Raw genomic sequence first — 16,559 nt, 5'->3', positions numbered from 1 at the left:
CATGGGGTTGGGGATGAGCCGTGGAGGGGTGGGGGTCGTAGGCGTGGAGGGGGCGGGTCCATTGGAACTCTGTTCTGATTGGCTCTGACGGAGGAGCTCCTTGTCCATCATTCAACTCTGAAGAGACCTGAGACAAAAGTAAAGTTCAGGACGTCTTCAGGACACAGGACAGCTGTTGGACTAAAACTTCGGCTCGTTCAGGACGTTACGGCTGCGACGTCAAACTTTTTAAAAACATTTCAGTTTAAAATCTTTACTTTTAGAAATCTGCTTCAGTGAACTTCTGTTAGCTTTCAGCCGCCATTTTACTCATTTAAGCTTTTAGCTACAGTTGTGCTAATGTTAGCTTTTTTAGCTGCTAATTTTAGCTGCTGTTTAACTACTTTCAGCCTCTGTTCTGAACCTTTTAACTGTAATAATTCAGTTTCACACGTTTCATAAATCCTGAAACCGCGTCATAAAACGCAGCTGCGGCGCTCTTTAAAGCTTCAGTTTCGGCTGTGAGGAGGCGCTGCCGCACTCTTCGGCTTAATATCAGCGTTTACCAGCTATAAACCAACGGTTCCTCCGGCTGAAACCGTCCAGCTGCTTTAAGTCGAGTCTTTTCTAAATAAAAGAGTGAAGTATTTTATTTCTGTGATGTCAAAACCACAGTCTGGTTTCAGTCCTCGAGGTTCTCCTGATGAACCCTGAAGGTTCTGCTGAAGTTCTAAAGCAGCTGAACTTCTAAAACAGCCGAAGTTCTAAAGCAGCTGAAGTTCTAAAACAGCTGAAGTTCTAAAGCAGGAGCTGCGGATGACTCTCAGCTACTACCACACCGGACTGCAGCCCTGAAGAACCTCAGAGCTTCAGCAACATAAAGTTTATAAAGGTTCACCTGACACTGTAAAAACAAACAGATACATTTATGTTTTATTTACCATGTTAAACTGTAAAATGAAACTTCAAATTCAAGCTGGTAATTATATCAAATTCTGTTTGTTTTTATCCACAATAGTTCATTTAATAGGTTATTTAAACCATGTTTTACAGTGTAATATAGTAATTACAACATAATTAGAATAAACCTAATTAAAACACATTTGAAGTTTTTTCCAGTGTAGGTTAACTGTTTTTACACAGTAGGCTAACAAGAGCAAATACTGGTTTGTTTTACAGTGTAGGTATAATGAGATCATTATTAGAGCGTAGACTAATTTAGTTTTTTTTTACAGTGTAACATATATATTTAAATTGTTTGGTTTCACAGTATGAACGAAAAAAACAACTGTTTATACAGTGCAAATTAAATTAAACTGTTTCAACAGTCAGTTTTTAGAGTGCAGGTTAAATTACAATCGTTTGAACTTAATTTAGATTAGATAAAACTCGTTTTAACTGTTAATTTCTATGGTGCAAACTAAATAAAACTCGCTTTAACTGTCAGTTCTTACAGTACAGATTAAATAAGACTGTATAACACTAAGTTTTAACAGTGCAGATTAGATAAAACTGTTTTAACTGTCAGTTTTTACAGTGCAGATTAGAAAAACTGTTTTAACTGTCAGTTTTTACAGTGCAGACGAACCGCAGCTTCGGGCTCACTTTGTTTTGGTTCTAATGAACACATCTGTGGTTCTGAAATGAAAACCCAGCTGCTGGTTCCGTCAGGCGGGTCTACCCACAGGTTCTGATCTGACCCAGGGGCTTCTGGGGGCGCCCACCCCCCATCAGCGCGCGCTGGCAGGTGCCTCCAGATGCTGACATCTGGCCCCGCAGCCGACGCGCTGTGTGACAGTTAGGCCAGAGATCATCCCGCATGTGGCATTAAAAACAGAAAAAAAAGATGAAGACGGGCCTCCGCGGCGTTCCGGGGACCGGCGGGTGGGAGCGCAGCCTCCCCGGTCACCTACCTGCTGGTATCGGCGTCGTCCCGCGGGTCAGTCCCGGTGTGGTCCATCGGACAGCGGGCGCATGTCGATCCGTGCGGCTGTTATCTGATGAGCGGCTCTCGGTGGTTTCGCAGCCTGCTTTGGGCGTGTTTGAAGCCCCACTTCCTCGTCTGACAGCGCGGCGGGAGCTTCCCCCGCACGATGATTTCAGCGGCTTTCCCCTCCGAACGGTACCGCCTGTGGTTCCGGTTCGGAGCCCGGACCCCGAAACGCAACACGGGCCCGTATATGACGGGTTTGTGCGGGTGTGCATGCGTGTCGCACTCTGTTTATGGGCGCATCGCAGCCCCGCTTGTTCCCCGCGGAGCGGTCCGTGAATCCGGCAGGCTGGGCGGTGGGGGTCGCGGGGCCCGCCGGTCTCCGGTGAACCGGGAGCAGTCTCACCTGCCGGGTCTGCAGCGGGAATCAGCCCGGCTGGGGGCCACCGTGTAGCGGCTGTGAGGGGCCTGGTCAGTCCGCTGCTGGAGGAAAGCGATGGAAGGTTTGTATCTGGGGGACAGCAGGGAGACAGCGCCCCCCGGCGGCCTGGAGGACCGGATTTTAGTTTTAATTGATTTTAAACAGGAAATGAAGTGTTTTGAAGCTAACATACACCAAAATAAAGTCATAAAAGCTGCTTGTTTTCCGAGTCTCTCATTTTAAAAAAACAACAACAACACTAATTTAAAATTAATAAAAATTTGAAAAATCAGCAATTTCTGTGATCACTTTGAAGTGTGACGTATCGAGAGCCAAACAGGAATGTAGCAAATAGTAATAAATATTAGTTGTGTAATTGTGTGGCATTGGCAGGATTTTGCCATCTGACTGCCTCCAACTATCAGACCAGCGCAGGTCGCCTCCTGCTGTCCGACCGGCGCCACCGCCTCAGACTTTGTGACATCATTGTAAAGTTTGGGAGTTCCTCTGGTGAAATGTGGGGCTCCAGTTCCCGACAGCATCAATCCAGACGTGTTTTCACAGCGGTCCTCTTGTTCTTCTATGTTTTTATATGTACCTTTTTTGAAACATATTTTCTTTTTTAAAAGTAAAAAAAGCTCACCATTTTGTTGGAAAGATGAACACATCTCCTACAAATTTAATTCCTGCTTGTCAGATATTTGTTGAGCTAACTGATTATAATGTGTTTATAATACAATAGAAATACCTAAAATTTAGGATTTTTGGTGTTTGTTGCTTTTATTAAAGTTATGGGGAAAAAAGTTCAACTTTCTGTCTTTGGGATCTTAACTCATTTTATAATACATATTTTTTGATCAATTAATTATTATTATTTTCTATTTATAAGGATAACTTTTCTTTGAAAGCTGTAGAGTCATCTGGACCAGATTTATTTTTATTTATTTTCAAAACATTTGATTTTCTTTACAAATATAGAAACACACGGGAATGGCTTCAGTTCCTTTAAAAACATTGTTTTCTAATATGTCTGCTTCGGCTACTTTGTACGCTACTTTTAGCCTTTAGCTAGCATTTAGCTACTTTTAGCTTTTAGCTGTTGTTGATTCCAGTCCCTCAGCATCACTCTGTGTTTTAGCAGAAAATGTAATGTTTCCAGTTCTTGTCAGGCTTTAGAGAAGAAGGTTTATGTAAGCAGCAGCCAACATGTCATCAGAAATGTTTCCGGTGTTTGTGTTTTTACCTGCTGCGCCAGCAGAGGGCGCACTCTGCGTGACTTACATCACGCAACACTTCTGATCTGAGAAGAATAAAATAAAGTAAATAAACTTTTAATTTGACTGTCCAAAAGCCATAACAAACCATAATAACAAGCTATGGTTAGAGCAAAACACAATTAACTTCCGGTAAATGAGAGACAGTTATAGTTGTTTTATATTATTTTCGCCTTATGTTACGTTTAAGGTATTTTAAAAAATGGATGTAAACAAATTTAAAGCGAGCAGAGCTAAATGTCAGAGTCGTGCTTCTCCCTCCGGCATGAATAATTCAGGTTTCACGTCAAAAGACCGAAACTGTCAACTGCGCATGCGCCACAGTGATTACAATAGCCATACAGAAACCGAGCGGCAGCCATGATTGTAGTTTTTAACTAAAGGCCTTTGAGATGCAGATGATGCGTTCAAAGAATACCCTTAAGCTCCGAAATTACACTGCTGCGCATGCTTACGTCTTGCTTGCTTATATTTTGTATCACGCCTTTGTTTGGATTTAATGTAATGTTATAAAAAAAAACAAGTTGTTATTTAAATTTATAAATGTTAATGAAGAAGAAATTTTTCAAATAAGTTTTAAAAAACTCCAGAGTGTGTTTTGCAAATATTTTCAAACAGTTTTTTTTTTCTGGATTTAAGAATTTCTTATTTATTTGTATAACCCTTTTTCTTTCTAAATAGTTTTTTTTTATGATTTATTTAATTGAAATAATTACATTTTCGACAAGTTACAGCAAAGATTTGAGCAGATATGTTATGAAGGATTGCAAAAAAAAAAAAAAGAAAAAGTAAAACAAAACATTTACAACAATCCTTTTTATTAAGAAAGAATTTAATTGTAATTTTATTTGATATATTTGTAATATGCTTTGTTTTCTGTATTTGCATCCCAGACTTAAAGTTATTTATTCGGTGCGTTTGTTCGAGCGTTTCGTCACGACGTCTGATTTTCCGACAGCACCTGAAGGCGCCGCGGCTCTGATCTTTGTGCGAAGCAGCGAAGCGGTCGCAGTTAGCGGCAACGGACGGCGAGAACACACCGAGCGACGAAACACGGCGGCGGGGGGGACACCGACTCCGGACCAGAAAAACACACCCGTACGGCGATCACACGGACACGGCGACCAGCTTAAAATGGTGAGGAGGCGTTTAGGAGCTGCGATCGCTGGCTGCTGCTAACCTTTTTTCTGGGTAGTTTAGCTTTAAACAGAGCTAGCTGGCTAATGCTAAACGGTTAGCGAACTGTTTTCCTGACTCATTATCGAACAGAAGCCATTTTACAGCAGCCAGTTACTGAGTCCTGACCGCTGCTGCTGGCTCGGGGGAACCCGTATCTACCCATAAAGATATTCCAAAACAATATATTTATTTCTAAGCGAGTTTTAGGAAGGGAACGAATGCCGTAGTTTGATTAAAAGCCCGTCCAGCCAGCGGCCAGGCAGCCGAGCTAAGCGGCTAATCCGAGAAGCTAACACTTCGCAGTGTTGCGTAGCAGAGTTAAACTACAGCCCGATGGGGGAGAACCCCAACAACCATTTTATGAAGCAGATTCCGTCCAATTCGAGGCTACATTTCAGAAGGGAAGCTGACTTTGTATCAACCAGATCCCGGAGAGAACCCCCCGGCCCTCTGGCGCTTTGGTTTCATGATCCTGAAGGAGCTGGAAAACCTTCAAATCCGTCAAATTACAGCCCGAGGACGAGAAGTTAAACAGCTTATTATTGTTCCACCTGCTCCTCAGCCTGGAGACAAACCAACCAGTCACCAGTTTTCACCCTGGATGCTCAAAACCCTCCGTAAACGTGTTCTAAAATAACATTTTGTGCTTCTCTTCTGTGTCCCTGAACGCCACAGAGAGCTTTGTTGTTGCATAAAAACTGCTCAGATCCTTACAGGTGTGCAGGAAGTTACAGCTTTTAGTCACATGATTGAATCAAAATCAGTGGATATTTGAACAATAAAGGTGATTAAAAGTCAAACAAAATGGCTCCAGTCAGCTATCATCCCTTAAATGTCATCTTGTTCACTGCAAAGTCATTAAACCTGAAAATATCTCATATCACTAATTCACGTCCTTTAAATTAAACGTTTGCGACCAGGTGTGTTTGTTTACCCGCGGAAACAGCCGACAGAAAGCAGGTATTCGTTTGACTCTTCGGGTGTTTTTGTTCTGTGAAATATGCGGCTAAGACTGCTTTGTTTACGTTGAGTGCGTACCTGCGTTTCAGATTTGCACATGTTTTAAAAACTACCAGAGTGAACGCTGACAGGTGGCTCAAGATAAACTGTTTAATGTTAATAAACGGTTAAAATCCTAAAGGTTTTCGATTCAGTCTGCTGTTATGATGATGATAATTTGATTTACTTTTATAAATATAAATATTTCTGCGTGAGTCGTCCAAATAAAGAACACAATCTGATTTTTGTTCTTTATTTTTAGGTTTGCTAATTCTGCTTGAGCCAGTCTTTGTTGTAAACAGTGATTTAAAACTTGACGCTTCATTGTGATAAAAGTTTTAGAGGAAACAGTTTTAATTTGATGGCGTGTTGAAAGGTCAGAGGTCAGGCGGCGGGATGTTGAAATGTGCTGAAGTTATTGGAGCAAAGCTACGTTTCGGTGAGGACTACTTCCTGGAGTAGATCCCGGGTCCAGGGTGGTCTCAGGTCGGTTCTCTGAAACCTTTACAGTCAAAATGATTCATTTCTGACCAGTAAATAAAACTGATCATCAACTCCTGGCCCGCGGGCCACTTCTGGTTCATTACAGGACGTTCTCTGGCCGGTGGGGACCTGTGCTGGAAACCTGAAATAAATATAAAAACTATAGTTTTACAGCAGAAAACTAAAACTCTTTAATAGATTAGTTCATGTTCACGTGTTAGGACAAAATAAACATTTATAGGTTAAACTCCCTTTAATAAAATAAACACTGAACTGAGTCCTTTAGTTATCCAACTTTGAAATATTAAAATGATTATAACAATTTTCATTTATTTACTTTATCTTTTATTTCTGATTCTTTTTGTTGTGAAATTAGGATGTTTGTGCAAAAGCTCAAACTCTTGATGAGCTTTAAAAACAAACTACTAACATGATCTGATGGACGCGTTTTTTAAAAATATTTAACCTGATAAAACTGATAAAACTCGTCTTTTCTGCTGTTCTAAAAATGGATCAAAGAGCTGCAGGTTTTAGATCCCGCCTAAGCTTATTTCTTATTTATTTACAGTTTTTTTTTTAAGTGTCTGAATCAATATTTAAACCGAACATGAGCCAGGAAACTAATATTCGTATGTTTTGGTAGAAATCCACATAAAAACACAAAGATCTGGAGATAATTTGGAGTTCATGTGATCACAAACACAACATTCATTCAGAGAGAAACGCCTTAATTTTAAGTAGTGGCTCAAACTCAGACTTGATCAGAAAATCAAAAATGGAGACTATTTAAAGAAACAACTCTTCAGGCTCCTGATGATTCAGCTCGTTGGGATCATGAAACTCTTATTGATGCATTTTGGTTTATTTTACATAAACAAACACTGATTTATTTGTTTTCATGCCTGAAGAAGAGTCACAGATAAACGTGTAGCACTGATGCTAACTTCACATTAAAAGCCCCGCAGAGGAGCTAACGCCTGTTTCTGCTACGGTGGCTCTGCTGGGACAAACCGCTCAGAGATGGACTCAGATTTGACCTCCTGCTCCTTCTGTAGTCGGTTATAGATCCGGGGGAAGGCAGGACCCCTACGTCACAGAACAGAAGCTCCGTTTCTTCGCCGTCTTCAGTCGACAAATCTGCGAACACCTTCTCTGTTGTTCACTATAAATAAGCTTGACCTTTGACCCCTGCTGTTCCTGGTCTGGTGGTGGCTGATGAATCAGGGTTCAGAGGTTTTGTAACAGACAGAAATATAAAGTAGAAGCTTTTTTTTTAGTTGATTAAACTGGATCTGTTTTAAATGTGACAGAATCTATCTGTAATCCAGTTTATTTATTTAAAATCCCGCCTGAAGATGAGGATTCCTCCTCTGCGGACACGTCTCTGTCTCAGTAATCGAAGCAGCTTTTGTTTATTTCCCGCTCGGTTTCGGAGGGTTTGTGTCCTGCGTCCGTCTGAGCTTCCCTGTTTTTCCTGATGTTTCAGTCGGTGTGTTGCTTCTGCTCCACGAAGGAAGTGTTTACTTCGCTGCAGCGTGCTCCCCTCCATCTGCTGACGGGGGCGCCGTTTGTCCTCCGCCGCTTCCATCAGAAATGGTCCGCGTTGCGGTGCGGCTGCTAACGTTTTCCTGCATCAGTTATCTGCCTGCAGAAAAGACAGGAAGTCTCATCAGACAGAGCTTTTCTTCGAGAAGTTTTATTTGTTCTAAACATCCAACAGATCAAACTCACTTCCTGTACAGTACTTCAGACATTTGTTAGGACAGGTGGTGAGCATCTCATTTATTATTATTATTCCTTCAGGTTGATGAGGGAATCATCAGGTGGTTTAAAACAAAATGGCTCCTGCTGCTAACACGTCGAAACCTCATTAAATGTATTTTCTGCAAAACAACAAAACCTCTGAAGGTAAAACTGAGGTTTTTACTTTTTAAAGGTGCAGTTTGTGGTTTTAATTGTAGGTCTGAGTCTGAGCAGGTGATCATCAGAGTAATCAGATTACTGACCGAGCTCAGTTCTCCTTCAGGTTCTGCTGGTCCAGACCCGGTTTGTCCGTCAGCACCTGAGACCACTAATGTCAGAGTTTCTGTAATCTGCTCTGACGATGACGGGATTATTTGTAACGCAGATTTAATCTGTTGTCTCCTGAGGTTCTGTGGCCATGAACCTGGAGGCCATGTGAGGAAGAGGAAGGTATGAAGGGTTTCTTCTTCTGCTTCTCCAGCTGTTCCTCAGAGAACCTGAAGCAGAAAAGGAGCTGATTGTTTGTCCTGCGTCGGTTGCTGGAGTTTGTGTCCAGCGAGCTGTGCGGACGCCTTTAGAACAATCATCACTTTTTTTTTTTTTTTTTACGGGTTGTGAAACCTCAGCAGGACCGTCCCCTCTGAGACTCGCCCCAGAAGGTTTTGAGACGTTCTGGAGACGTGGTAGTAGCTGAGAGTCATTCAAAAGGTCCGACTACTAACTGATGTAAATAAAGTTAAATATGATTGGATGTTGACCTGATGAAGACGTCCTCAGCAGCTCGGTGTGAGTTGACTGTTAGAACCCAATCATCTCTGAGGTTCGAAGATACATCTGAGCCTTCGGACCTTCTGGTTCTGGTCCTGGCATCGCCGCCTGCTGCTGCTAAATATAACCGCTCTGCCCGTCTGCTGCGGCTCGGCCGGGAAAACGCGACTGCACTCATCTGAAGGCACCTGAACGCCTCGCAGCTCCGTTTTATTCCATGACTCGTCGTTTATGAAACAACAAAAACACAAATTAATCTCTTAGATTTGGGACAGAAATGTTTGTCTCTGACTCACTGGTTCAGTCACATTTTATCCTCCTGATTTATTTATTTTTTACTTGAACCATGAAAATAAAGTCCATCTCTTTATCCTTAAAGGTTCCTGTCGTAGTTTTCTGCTTAAAGTGACGACAGATTAAAATTAAAACAACTGATCAGGATGAAAAATGAAAGAGTGATTGGTAATTTCTGTTTTATGGGTTAAAGAAATTCAAAATCAAAGATTACATTAAAATTTAATCACAAGTATTGCCAATAAATTTTAAATTAAATTTAACAAAGTTTCAGCTAAAAGACTGAAGTCAACAACAACCAGTTGTTTTATTTGGAGTTTATTTATAATTTAAAATGAATTGTGCTTATATCACTTCCTCTGGTGTTCTGCTCTGTTCGAGCTGATGTTAATTAATATTTAGCTGTTATTAGCTTCGTGCTAACGGCTAACATCTATATTTCCTGGGTTTTGTTGACTCATTTCCTGTCAGCAGCGGATGAAATGACGGCTCTCAGGATCCGGCCTCTCCGGGCGGGAATCATGGCCTTCGCTGGTCACCGTGTTTCACCTTTGTGGTGACAGGAACACCTGCCGTCGAGTCGAAGGACTCGGAGGTACAGTCAGTTCAGACGGCAGCTTGTGTTGTAGGTGACGGAGCTGAAGAAGTGGACTAATCTGTGTTTATCTGGGTGACGTCCGACACGGCTGGATGTTTGGGTCCAGAGCTTTAAATCCTCAGATCGCTGATCTATTTGATCTAATCTCCTCCTCAGGTCATCTGGTGAAGAGAGCATCCAGGCGGAGGAGTGGCAGACAGCGCCATCCGGGCGTGCGGAGTGGGACTGCATCCCGTCTCACAGCCGACAGCCAGCAGCTCTTCTTCTGCAGCCACCAGATGGACTGCAGGCTCTGAGAGGGCAGCGAGTCAGGACCGAAACCAGCCGAGGAGCGAGGAGGAGCCGGAGGGGGGGAGCAGGACCGGGTCGAGGAGAGGACGAGGGGCTCCACCATGTCGTCCAACAGGACCCAGAACCCTCACGGACTGAAACAGATAGGCCTGGACCAGATATGGGACGACCTGCGGGCTGGAATCCAGCAGGTGTACACGAGGCAGAGCATGGCCAAGTCCCGCTACATGGAGCTCTACACGTATCCTGAAACCTCAGCTGCAGCTCGGCGTCGGTGCGCTCCACAGGTCAGCAGAAGCTGAGAGGAGGTCTTAGGGGGAAAATCATTGTTTTTTTCCAGAAATGGTAAAATATTTACTCAAATGTCCTGCAAAACAAACAGATTTGTAGAGTTTGATCAGGAAAAAGGCTTCAGTCTTCTTCAGGGTGATAAAAACTCTGTCAGGGAGATGTTTGTTTCCTCAGGAACCTCATTTAAAGACAGCTTTTAATTTTAAATCCCTCTTCACTTCCTGCCACAACAGCCAGTTTAATTTAAGTGTTTTTTCCAAACCACATGAATTATGAGCCTTTCAGCTTTCTGTTAGAGGAGTAACTGTACGAGCACCAAATGACTGCAGCGTTTCAAACCCGTACGCTTTTATAACGTTTATCAATGAAACTACGACGAGTGAGCCCGGGGAACACGGACAGCCCAGAGGTGGAGGTTCCCCGGCGTCGCCCCTCGTTAACCGTTTTCACGGCAGCAGACACGCGACCAAACAAACGGGCTCCTGAGGGTCACCTGAACCAGAACTTCCTGCTTCAGCTGAGAAGACTCTGGACCCAAAGCACCTGTGGTTCAGGTGTGGAAACAAACTCCATAAACAACAATCCTTCCTGCCTTTTAAAATGGTTATCGGCCATTTTTAAATTTGATTTAAATTCTGGAAATGATCTCAAAACCCTGAAGTTGCTGCAGTCGAGTCCCGACCCAAACTGCTTTAGATGGGTGGTTCCTCTTTACATTTCTAAAATTCACTCTGATTAAAATTTCAAACTTTAAACTTTAAAAGCCAAAACCATCGAAGTGATCAGTGACACTTTTATTTTAGTTCTTTATTTCCTGAGTTTACAGTAAAACGTTTGCTGTTTCCTTTAAAAAGGTCTTTGTTCGCACCGACGTGTCACTTCCTGTCTGCTTCTGTTCAGATGACGGTAGAAACAGGAAACAGGGCGGCTGCAGGAAGCTTTTATTTAACTGTAATCCAGCCGGTTTACGTTGCTGTGTGCGGTCCTTAACCCGTCCCTCAGACACGTATATAACTATTGTACCAGCGTCCACCAGTCCAGCCAGGGCCGGGGCTCTGTGCCTCCGGCCAAGCCCTCCAAAAAGTCCACCACCCCGGGCGGCGCTCAGTTTGTGGGCCTGGAGCTCTACAAGCGGCTCAAGGAGTTCCTAAAGAACTACCTGACCAGCCTGCTGAAGGTCCGTGTTTTTTTTCCTTACGAACGTCTGAAACGTTCCGCAGCTCTCGGGTCTAACTCCTGTCTCCGCCTGCAGGACGGCGAGGACCTGATGGACGAGTGCGTCCTGAAGTTCTACACCCAGCAGTGGGAGGACTACCGCTTCTCCAGTAAGGTCCTGAACGGGATCTGCGCCTACCTCAACCGCCACTGGGTCAGACGGGAGTGTGACGAGGGACGCAAGGGCATCTACGAGATCTACTCGGTGAGTTCAGAGCCGCTCCTAAAGATGGTTCAACTGATGGGAGAAAGGCTGAGTTTCATTCTACAAAGACGGATGGTTAAATAAATGACAGAACGGCTGATGGAGGTTAATTAGAAAAGGAAGAAGATCTGCAGAGTTTTGACTGAGCGAGTTGAGAATTAAAATAAGACGTTCTTCTCCACCCAGCTGGCTCTGGTGACCTGGAGGGAGTGTTTATTCCGACCCCTCAACAAACAGGTGGGTTTACTGTCTGTAAGAACAAAATAAAAGCACAGCTGGGACTGAAAACTGCAAACATTTATTCTCCTGTTTCGTCTGTAAAATGGACCGAAGGTGACAAACGCTGTTCTGAAGCTGATCGAGAGGGAGAGGAACGGAGAGACCATCAACACCAGACTGATCAGTGGGGTCGTCCAGTCCTACGGTGGGTCCTTAAACGCAACAAACTGAACACGAACCGGTTCTTGATCCAATCAGGGTGTGTCACATCCTCAGGAACTAAAAGACATTTATCAAAACCAGACAGTTTCTGAATCTGTCCCGTTTGAAAGGCTGATTTCAGATAAAACTCTGAGGTTTTACTTCCTTCTCAAACACAAAGTTCATGTTATTCAAACCCGTCCAACGAAGTTTGGACCGAACCAAGGTGCTGACGTGTTTCTGCTCCTGTCCTCCAGTGGAGTTGGGTCTGAACGAGGAGGACGCCTTCGCCAAAGGCCCCACGCTGTCCGTCTACAAGGAGTACTTCGAGTGTCAGTTCCTCACCGACACGGAGCGCTTCTACACCCGGGAGAGCACCGAGTTCCTGCAGCAGAACCCCGTCACAGAGTACATGAAAAAGGTGAGCACCTGGAGCCGGACCGGCGGGGGCCCTCAGCTCCTGCTCCCGCGTTGGTTTGAACGAACCGTCTGTCTCCTCAGGCGGAGGCCCGTCTCCTGGAGGAGCAGCGGCGCGTCCAGGTTTACCTCCACGAGTCCACGCAGGACGAGCTGGCCAGGAAGTGTGAGCAGGTCCTCATCGAGAAGCACCTGGAGATCTTCCACACCGAGTTCCAGAACCTGCTGGACGCCGACAAGAATGAAGGTATTTAACAGCAGGTGCAGGAAACTAACAGGCAGAACAGAAGCTAAAACCAGCAAGGCAGGAGCTAAAAGCTAAAATTAGCATGAAACTGCTAAAGGTGGTAAAACTGTAGCTTAAATCTTTCAGATGTTCATCAAACAGGTTTTTATTTAACAAATCTCTCAGCATGACTGTTTGCTGTGGCGGCCATCTTGAATTGGGTTGCTGATGAGTCCCGTGTCCACTCTCAGATCTGGGTCGGATGTACAACCTGGTGTCTCGGATCACGGACGGTCTCGGCGAACTGAAGAAACTCCTGGAGACCCACATCCACAACCAGGGCCTGGCCGCCATCGAGAAGTGTGGCGAGGCGGCGCTCAACGTACGCAAACGCTTCAGATGAGTTTACCGTAACGGGAAGGTTCTGACCCAAAACGGTCGGCTAACCTGGACCGGTTTGGTTCGGATCATGTTGATTTGAAATAATCTGTACTTTCCTAAAGACAGAAGACAGATCTGTTCACAGAAGTTTGTTTTTCTTCCAGGACCCCAAAGTTTACGTCCAGACGACGCTGGACGTCCACAAGAAGTACAACGCCTTGGTCATGTCTGCCTTCAACAACGACGCCGGCTTCGTGGCGGCTCTCGATAAGGTCAGAGGTCACCTGGGGAGTAAAACCGCAGAGTCTGTTTGGCTGGAAAACACCTGACGGTTTCCTGTTTGTCCTCAGGCGTGCGGTCGCTTCATCAACAACAATGCCGTCACCAGGATGGCTCAGTCCTCCAGCAAGTCTCCGGAGCTGCTGGCCCGATACTGCGACTCTCTGCTGAAGAAGAGGTGGGCCGCTAATCCAAACGAGACCAGATTAAACCTGGAAACACTGATCTGAATCCAGATTAAACCTGGAAACACTGATCTGAATCCAGATTAAACCTGGAAACACTGATCTGAATCCAGATTAAACCTGGAAACACTGATCTGAATCCAGATTAAACCTGGAAACATTGATCTGAATCCAGATTAAACCTGATAATCTGAGCATTAAAGTCAACGAAGAAAAACCAGAACATCTGGAGGTTCTCAGCCGGTCGCAGTGACTTCCTGTTTGACAGCCTGACACGTGAATCAGAATCACTTCCTGCATTTAATCCGTTTTCTTCTCTTCAGCTCTAAAAACCCGGAGGAGGCGGAGCTGGAGGACACGCTCAACCAAGTGGTGAGATCCTGGACAGGAAGGACACGAGTTGTTTCTGAAACAGGAACAGTTCGGTGATCAGCCTCTCCTCTCCTCCCTCAGATGGTTGTGTTCAAGTACATCGAGGACAAAGATGTTTTCCAGAAGTTCTACGCCAAGATGCTGGCCAAACGTCTGGTCCACCAGAACAGCGCCAGCGACGACGCCGAGGCCAGCATGATCTCCAAGCTGAAGGTCTGATTCAGTCCTGGCAGGCGGGTTCAAACCGAACCGCCCGCTGACGGCCCGTCTTTTCTTCTTCTTCTGCAGCAAGCGTGCGGCTTCGAGTACACGTCCAAACTGCAGAGGATGTTCCAGGACATCGGAGTCAGTAAAGACCTGAACGAGCAGTTCAAGAGGCACCTCAGCAACTCGGAGCCTCTGGACTGTGAGATGAAACGCACCGATGGGGTTTCAGCTGAAACTCAGCCGTTTTTCTTGACGTGTTTGTTGTTGTTTCTTGGTTTCAGTGGACTTCAGCATCCAGGTCCTGAGCTCCGGGTCCTGGCCCTTCCAGCAGTCCTGCACCTTTGCTCTGCCCTCAGAGGTAAGCTGTCACAAAGCTGACAAGATGTCTCCAAACCCGGGCTTCAGGAAGTCTGGATAAGTCTGGGAACTCATCAGACTCTTTGACTAAATGCACTGAATCTGTAAAAGTCCCTCAAACGATGTTTTATATCAAATCTGAACATTTTATAAACCTCTGCGGCCGTCAGCTCCCAGAAACTGAACTTTTACAGTTTGGAAAGTCAGATCTGAGTCCAGGTTTAACTAAATTAAAAAAAAAACAAACTTTATATGTAATATTTCCTAAACCTGAAAATAAAACTGAGTGACACATCCTGCAGCAGCAGGTGTTTATTTCCCAGAATGCATTGTGAAAACATGATCCTACAGATAATAAAACACCCCTGAGATCTAAAATAACCTGAGACGGTTGACAGTTTGAGAGACGAAACGTTCTGAAAGAACCAGTTAAGTTCTGGTCTCCAGTCCAGACCTCCCGGGAGCCGTGAAGCGGTTCTGCTCTGAGTTCTGCTCTTCGTCTTCCTGCAGTTGGAGCGGAGCTACCAGCGCTTCACGGCGTTCTACGCCAGCAGACACAGCGGCAGGAAGCTCACCTGGCTGTATCACCTGTCCAAAGGAGAGCTGGTCACCAACTGCTTCAAGAACAGGTAAGAACCCGCCGGGCCCGTCGATCCTCACCTGAGCAGATCCAGACTGACTCTGGCGTCCTGACTCTGGCCCTGTCTACCTCCTGGACAGGTACACGCTGCAGGCCTCCACCTTCCAGATGGCCATCCTGCTGCAGTACAACACGGAGGACAGCTACACGGTGCAGCAGCTGACCGACAGCACGCAGATCAAGACCGTGAGCGACCGGAACACGACTCAGACGGAAACGTTCTGAAATGTTCTCCCTTTTAACTCTTTGCATTGTTTTTAGGACATTCTGGTTCAGGTCCTGCAGATCCTGTTGAAGTCGAAGCTGCTGGTGAGTAAAAAACCCAAGAACTGACAGACTGAGCCAGAAGTTCAGGTGCTTCTGGCCACCGGAGGGCGCCACATACACTCGACTTGATTATATTTATGACACATTCTGCAGCAAACAGGAAGAGAAACATCTGCAGAATTAAAATATTACCCGTTGAATCACGAGGACGGTTTTCTTTTTAAAGTCTTTTAATCCAGACTTTCTGGTCCTCAGGTTCTGGAGGACGAGAACGCCAACGTGGACGAGGTGGACTTCAAACCCGACACGGTTATCAAACTTTTCCTCGGATACAAGAAGTGAGAAGAAGCTTGAGTGGTTCTCAGTTTGTTTCTGCAGCTTCAGGCATTTCTAATCCTGTCGTCCTCCTGCAGTAAGAAGCTGAGGGTGAACATCAACGTCCCGATGAAGACGGAGCAGAAACAGGAGCAGGAGACCACCCACAAGAACATCGAGGAGGACAGGAAGCTGCTGATCCAGGTCGCCATCCAGAACGCCGCTTTAGTTTCTTCACATTTGATCTTTTAAAGAAAGGCGTAAAGACGGTTATAAGCTGGTGACAAAGTTTCGTTTCTGTGGTTCTTCAGGCTGCCATCGTGAGGATCATGAAGATGAGGAAGGTCCTGAAGCACCAGCAGCTTCTGGCTGAAGTTCTGAACCAGCTGTCGTCCCGGTTCAAACCCAGAGTCCCCGTCATCAAGGTAACGGATGTCTCCTCGGGCTGCGGCGAAGTCTCAGTCCAGTCCTTTTTATTTTCCAAAGCGTTTGAGTTCGAGGCCTGAGAGCCGATGATCCAGACCACAGGAAGGAGAAAGTCAGGAAATTAGGACCGGATCAGGGTTCTGTCCAGTACTCTGTTTCCAGATTTTTACCTTTCGGCACCATAAAGTTCCTCCTGAACCAGCAGTTATTTTTCTTTAAAAGCAGAGTTTAATAAGACTTTATTCAGCTGTGGATTAACTGTCTTTGTCTCCCCCTTGTGGACAGAAATGCATCGACATCTTGATAGAGAAGGAGTACCTGGAGCGAGTGGACGGTGAGAAGGACACCTACAGCTACCTGGCCTGAACGCTGACACCCCCCCACCCCCACACCCCCC

General features: G+C 45.1%; 1 protein-coding gene across 1 annotated transcript; it reads left to right on the top strand.

Annotated features, from left to right (window-relative positions):
• The first annotated feature begins 4,585 nt into the window (after positions 1 to 4,585).
• Positions 4,586 to 16,559, top strand: LOC108249552 (cullin-1). Its single transcript, XM_017439013.3, has 22 exons — positions 4,586 to 4,741; positions 9,825 to 10,200; positions 11,253 to 11,427; positions 11,503 to 11,670; positions 11,857 to 11,907; positions 12,004 to 12,094; positions 12,348 to 12,511; positions 12,592 to 12,754; positions 12,985 to 13,115; positions 13,279 to 13,386; positions 13,465 to 13,571; positions 13,902 to 13,950; positions 14,032 to 14,163; positions 14,239 to 14,356; positions 14,439 to 14,515; positions 15,025 to 15,143; positions 15,235 to 15,340; positions 15,416 to 15,463; positions 15,677 to 15,759; positions 15,835 to 15,940; positions 16,048 to 16,161; positions 16,448 to 16,559. The coding sequence occupies exons 2-22, from the start codon at positions 10,061 to 10,063 to the stop codon at positions 16,526 to 16,528; spliced, it is 2,331 nt and encodes a 776-aa protein (XP_017294502.1). The 5' UTR covers positions 4,586 to 4,741; positions 9,825 to 10,060; the 3' UTR covers positions 16,529 to 16,559.

This window comes from Kryptolebias marmoratus, linkage group LG21, assembly GCF_001649575.2.
Source record: "Kryptolebias marmoratus isolate JLee-2015 linkage group LG21, ASM164957v2, whole genome shotgun sequence".
NCBI classification, from domain to species: domain Eukaryota; kingdom Metazoa; phylum Chordata; class Actinopteri; order Cyprinodontiformes; family Rivulidae; genus Kryptolebias; species Kryptolebias marmoratus.
The sequence above is the reverse complement of the archived record's forward strand: the minus strand, read 5'-3'. Positions and strand labels throughout refer to the sequence as shown.

What these genes read in the sequence shown, in the direction of transcription:
- LOC108249552 (XM_017439013.3), top strand. Translation starts at nt 10,061, where the DNA reads ATGTCGTCCAACAGGACCCAGAACCCTCACGGACTGAAACAGATAGGC. An exon ending in ACCTGACCAGCCTGCTGAAG is followed by an intron (nt 11,428 to 11,502) that starts GTCCGTGTTTTT and finishes CTCCGCCTGCAG; the next exon opens with GACGGCGAGGACCTGATGGA. An exon ending in GCATCTACGAGATCTACTCG is followed by an intron (nt 11,671 to 11,856) that starts GTGAGTTCAGAG and finishes TTCTCCACCCAG; the next exon opens with CTGGCTCTGGTGACCTGGAG.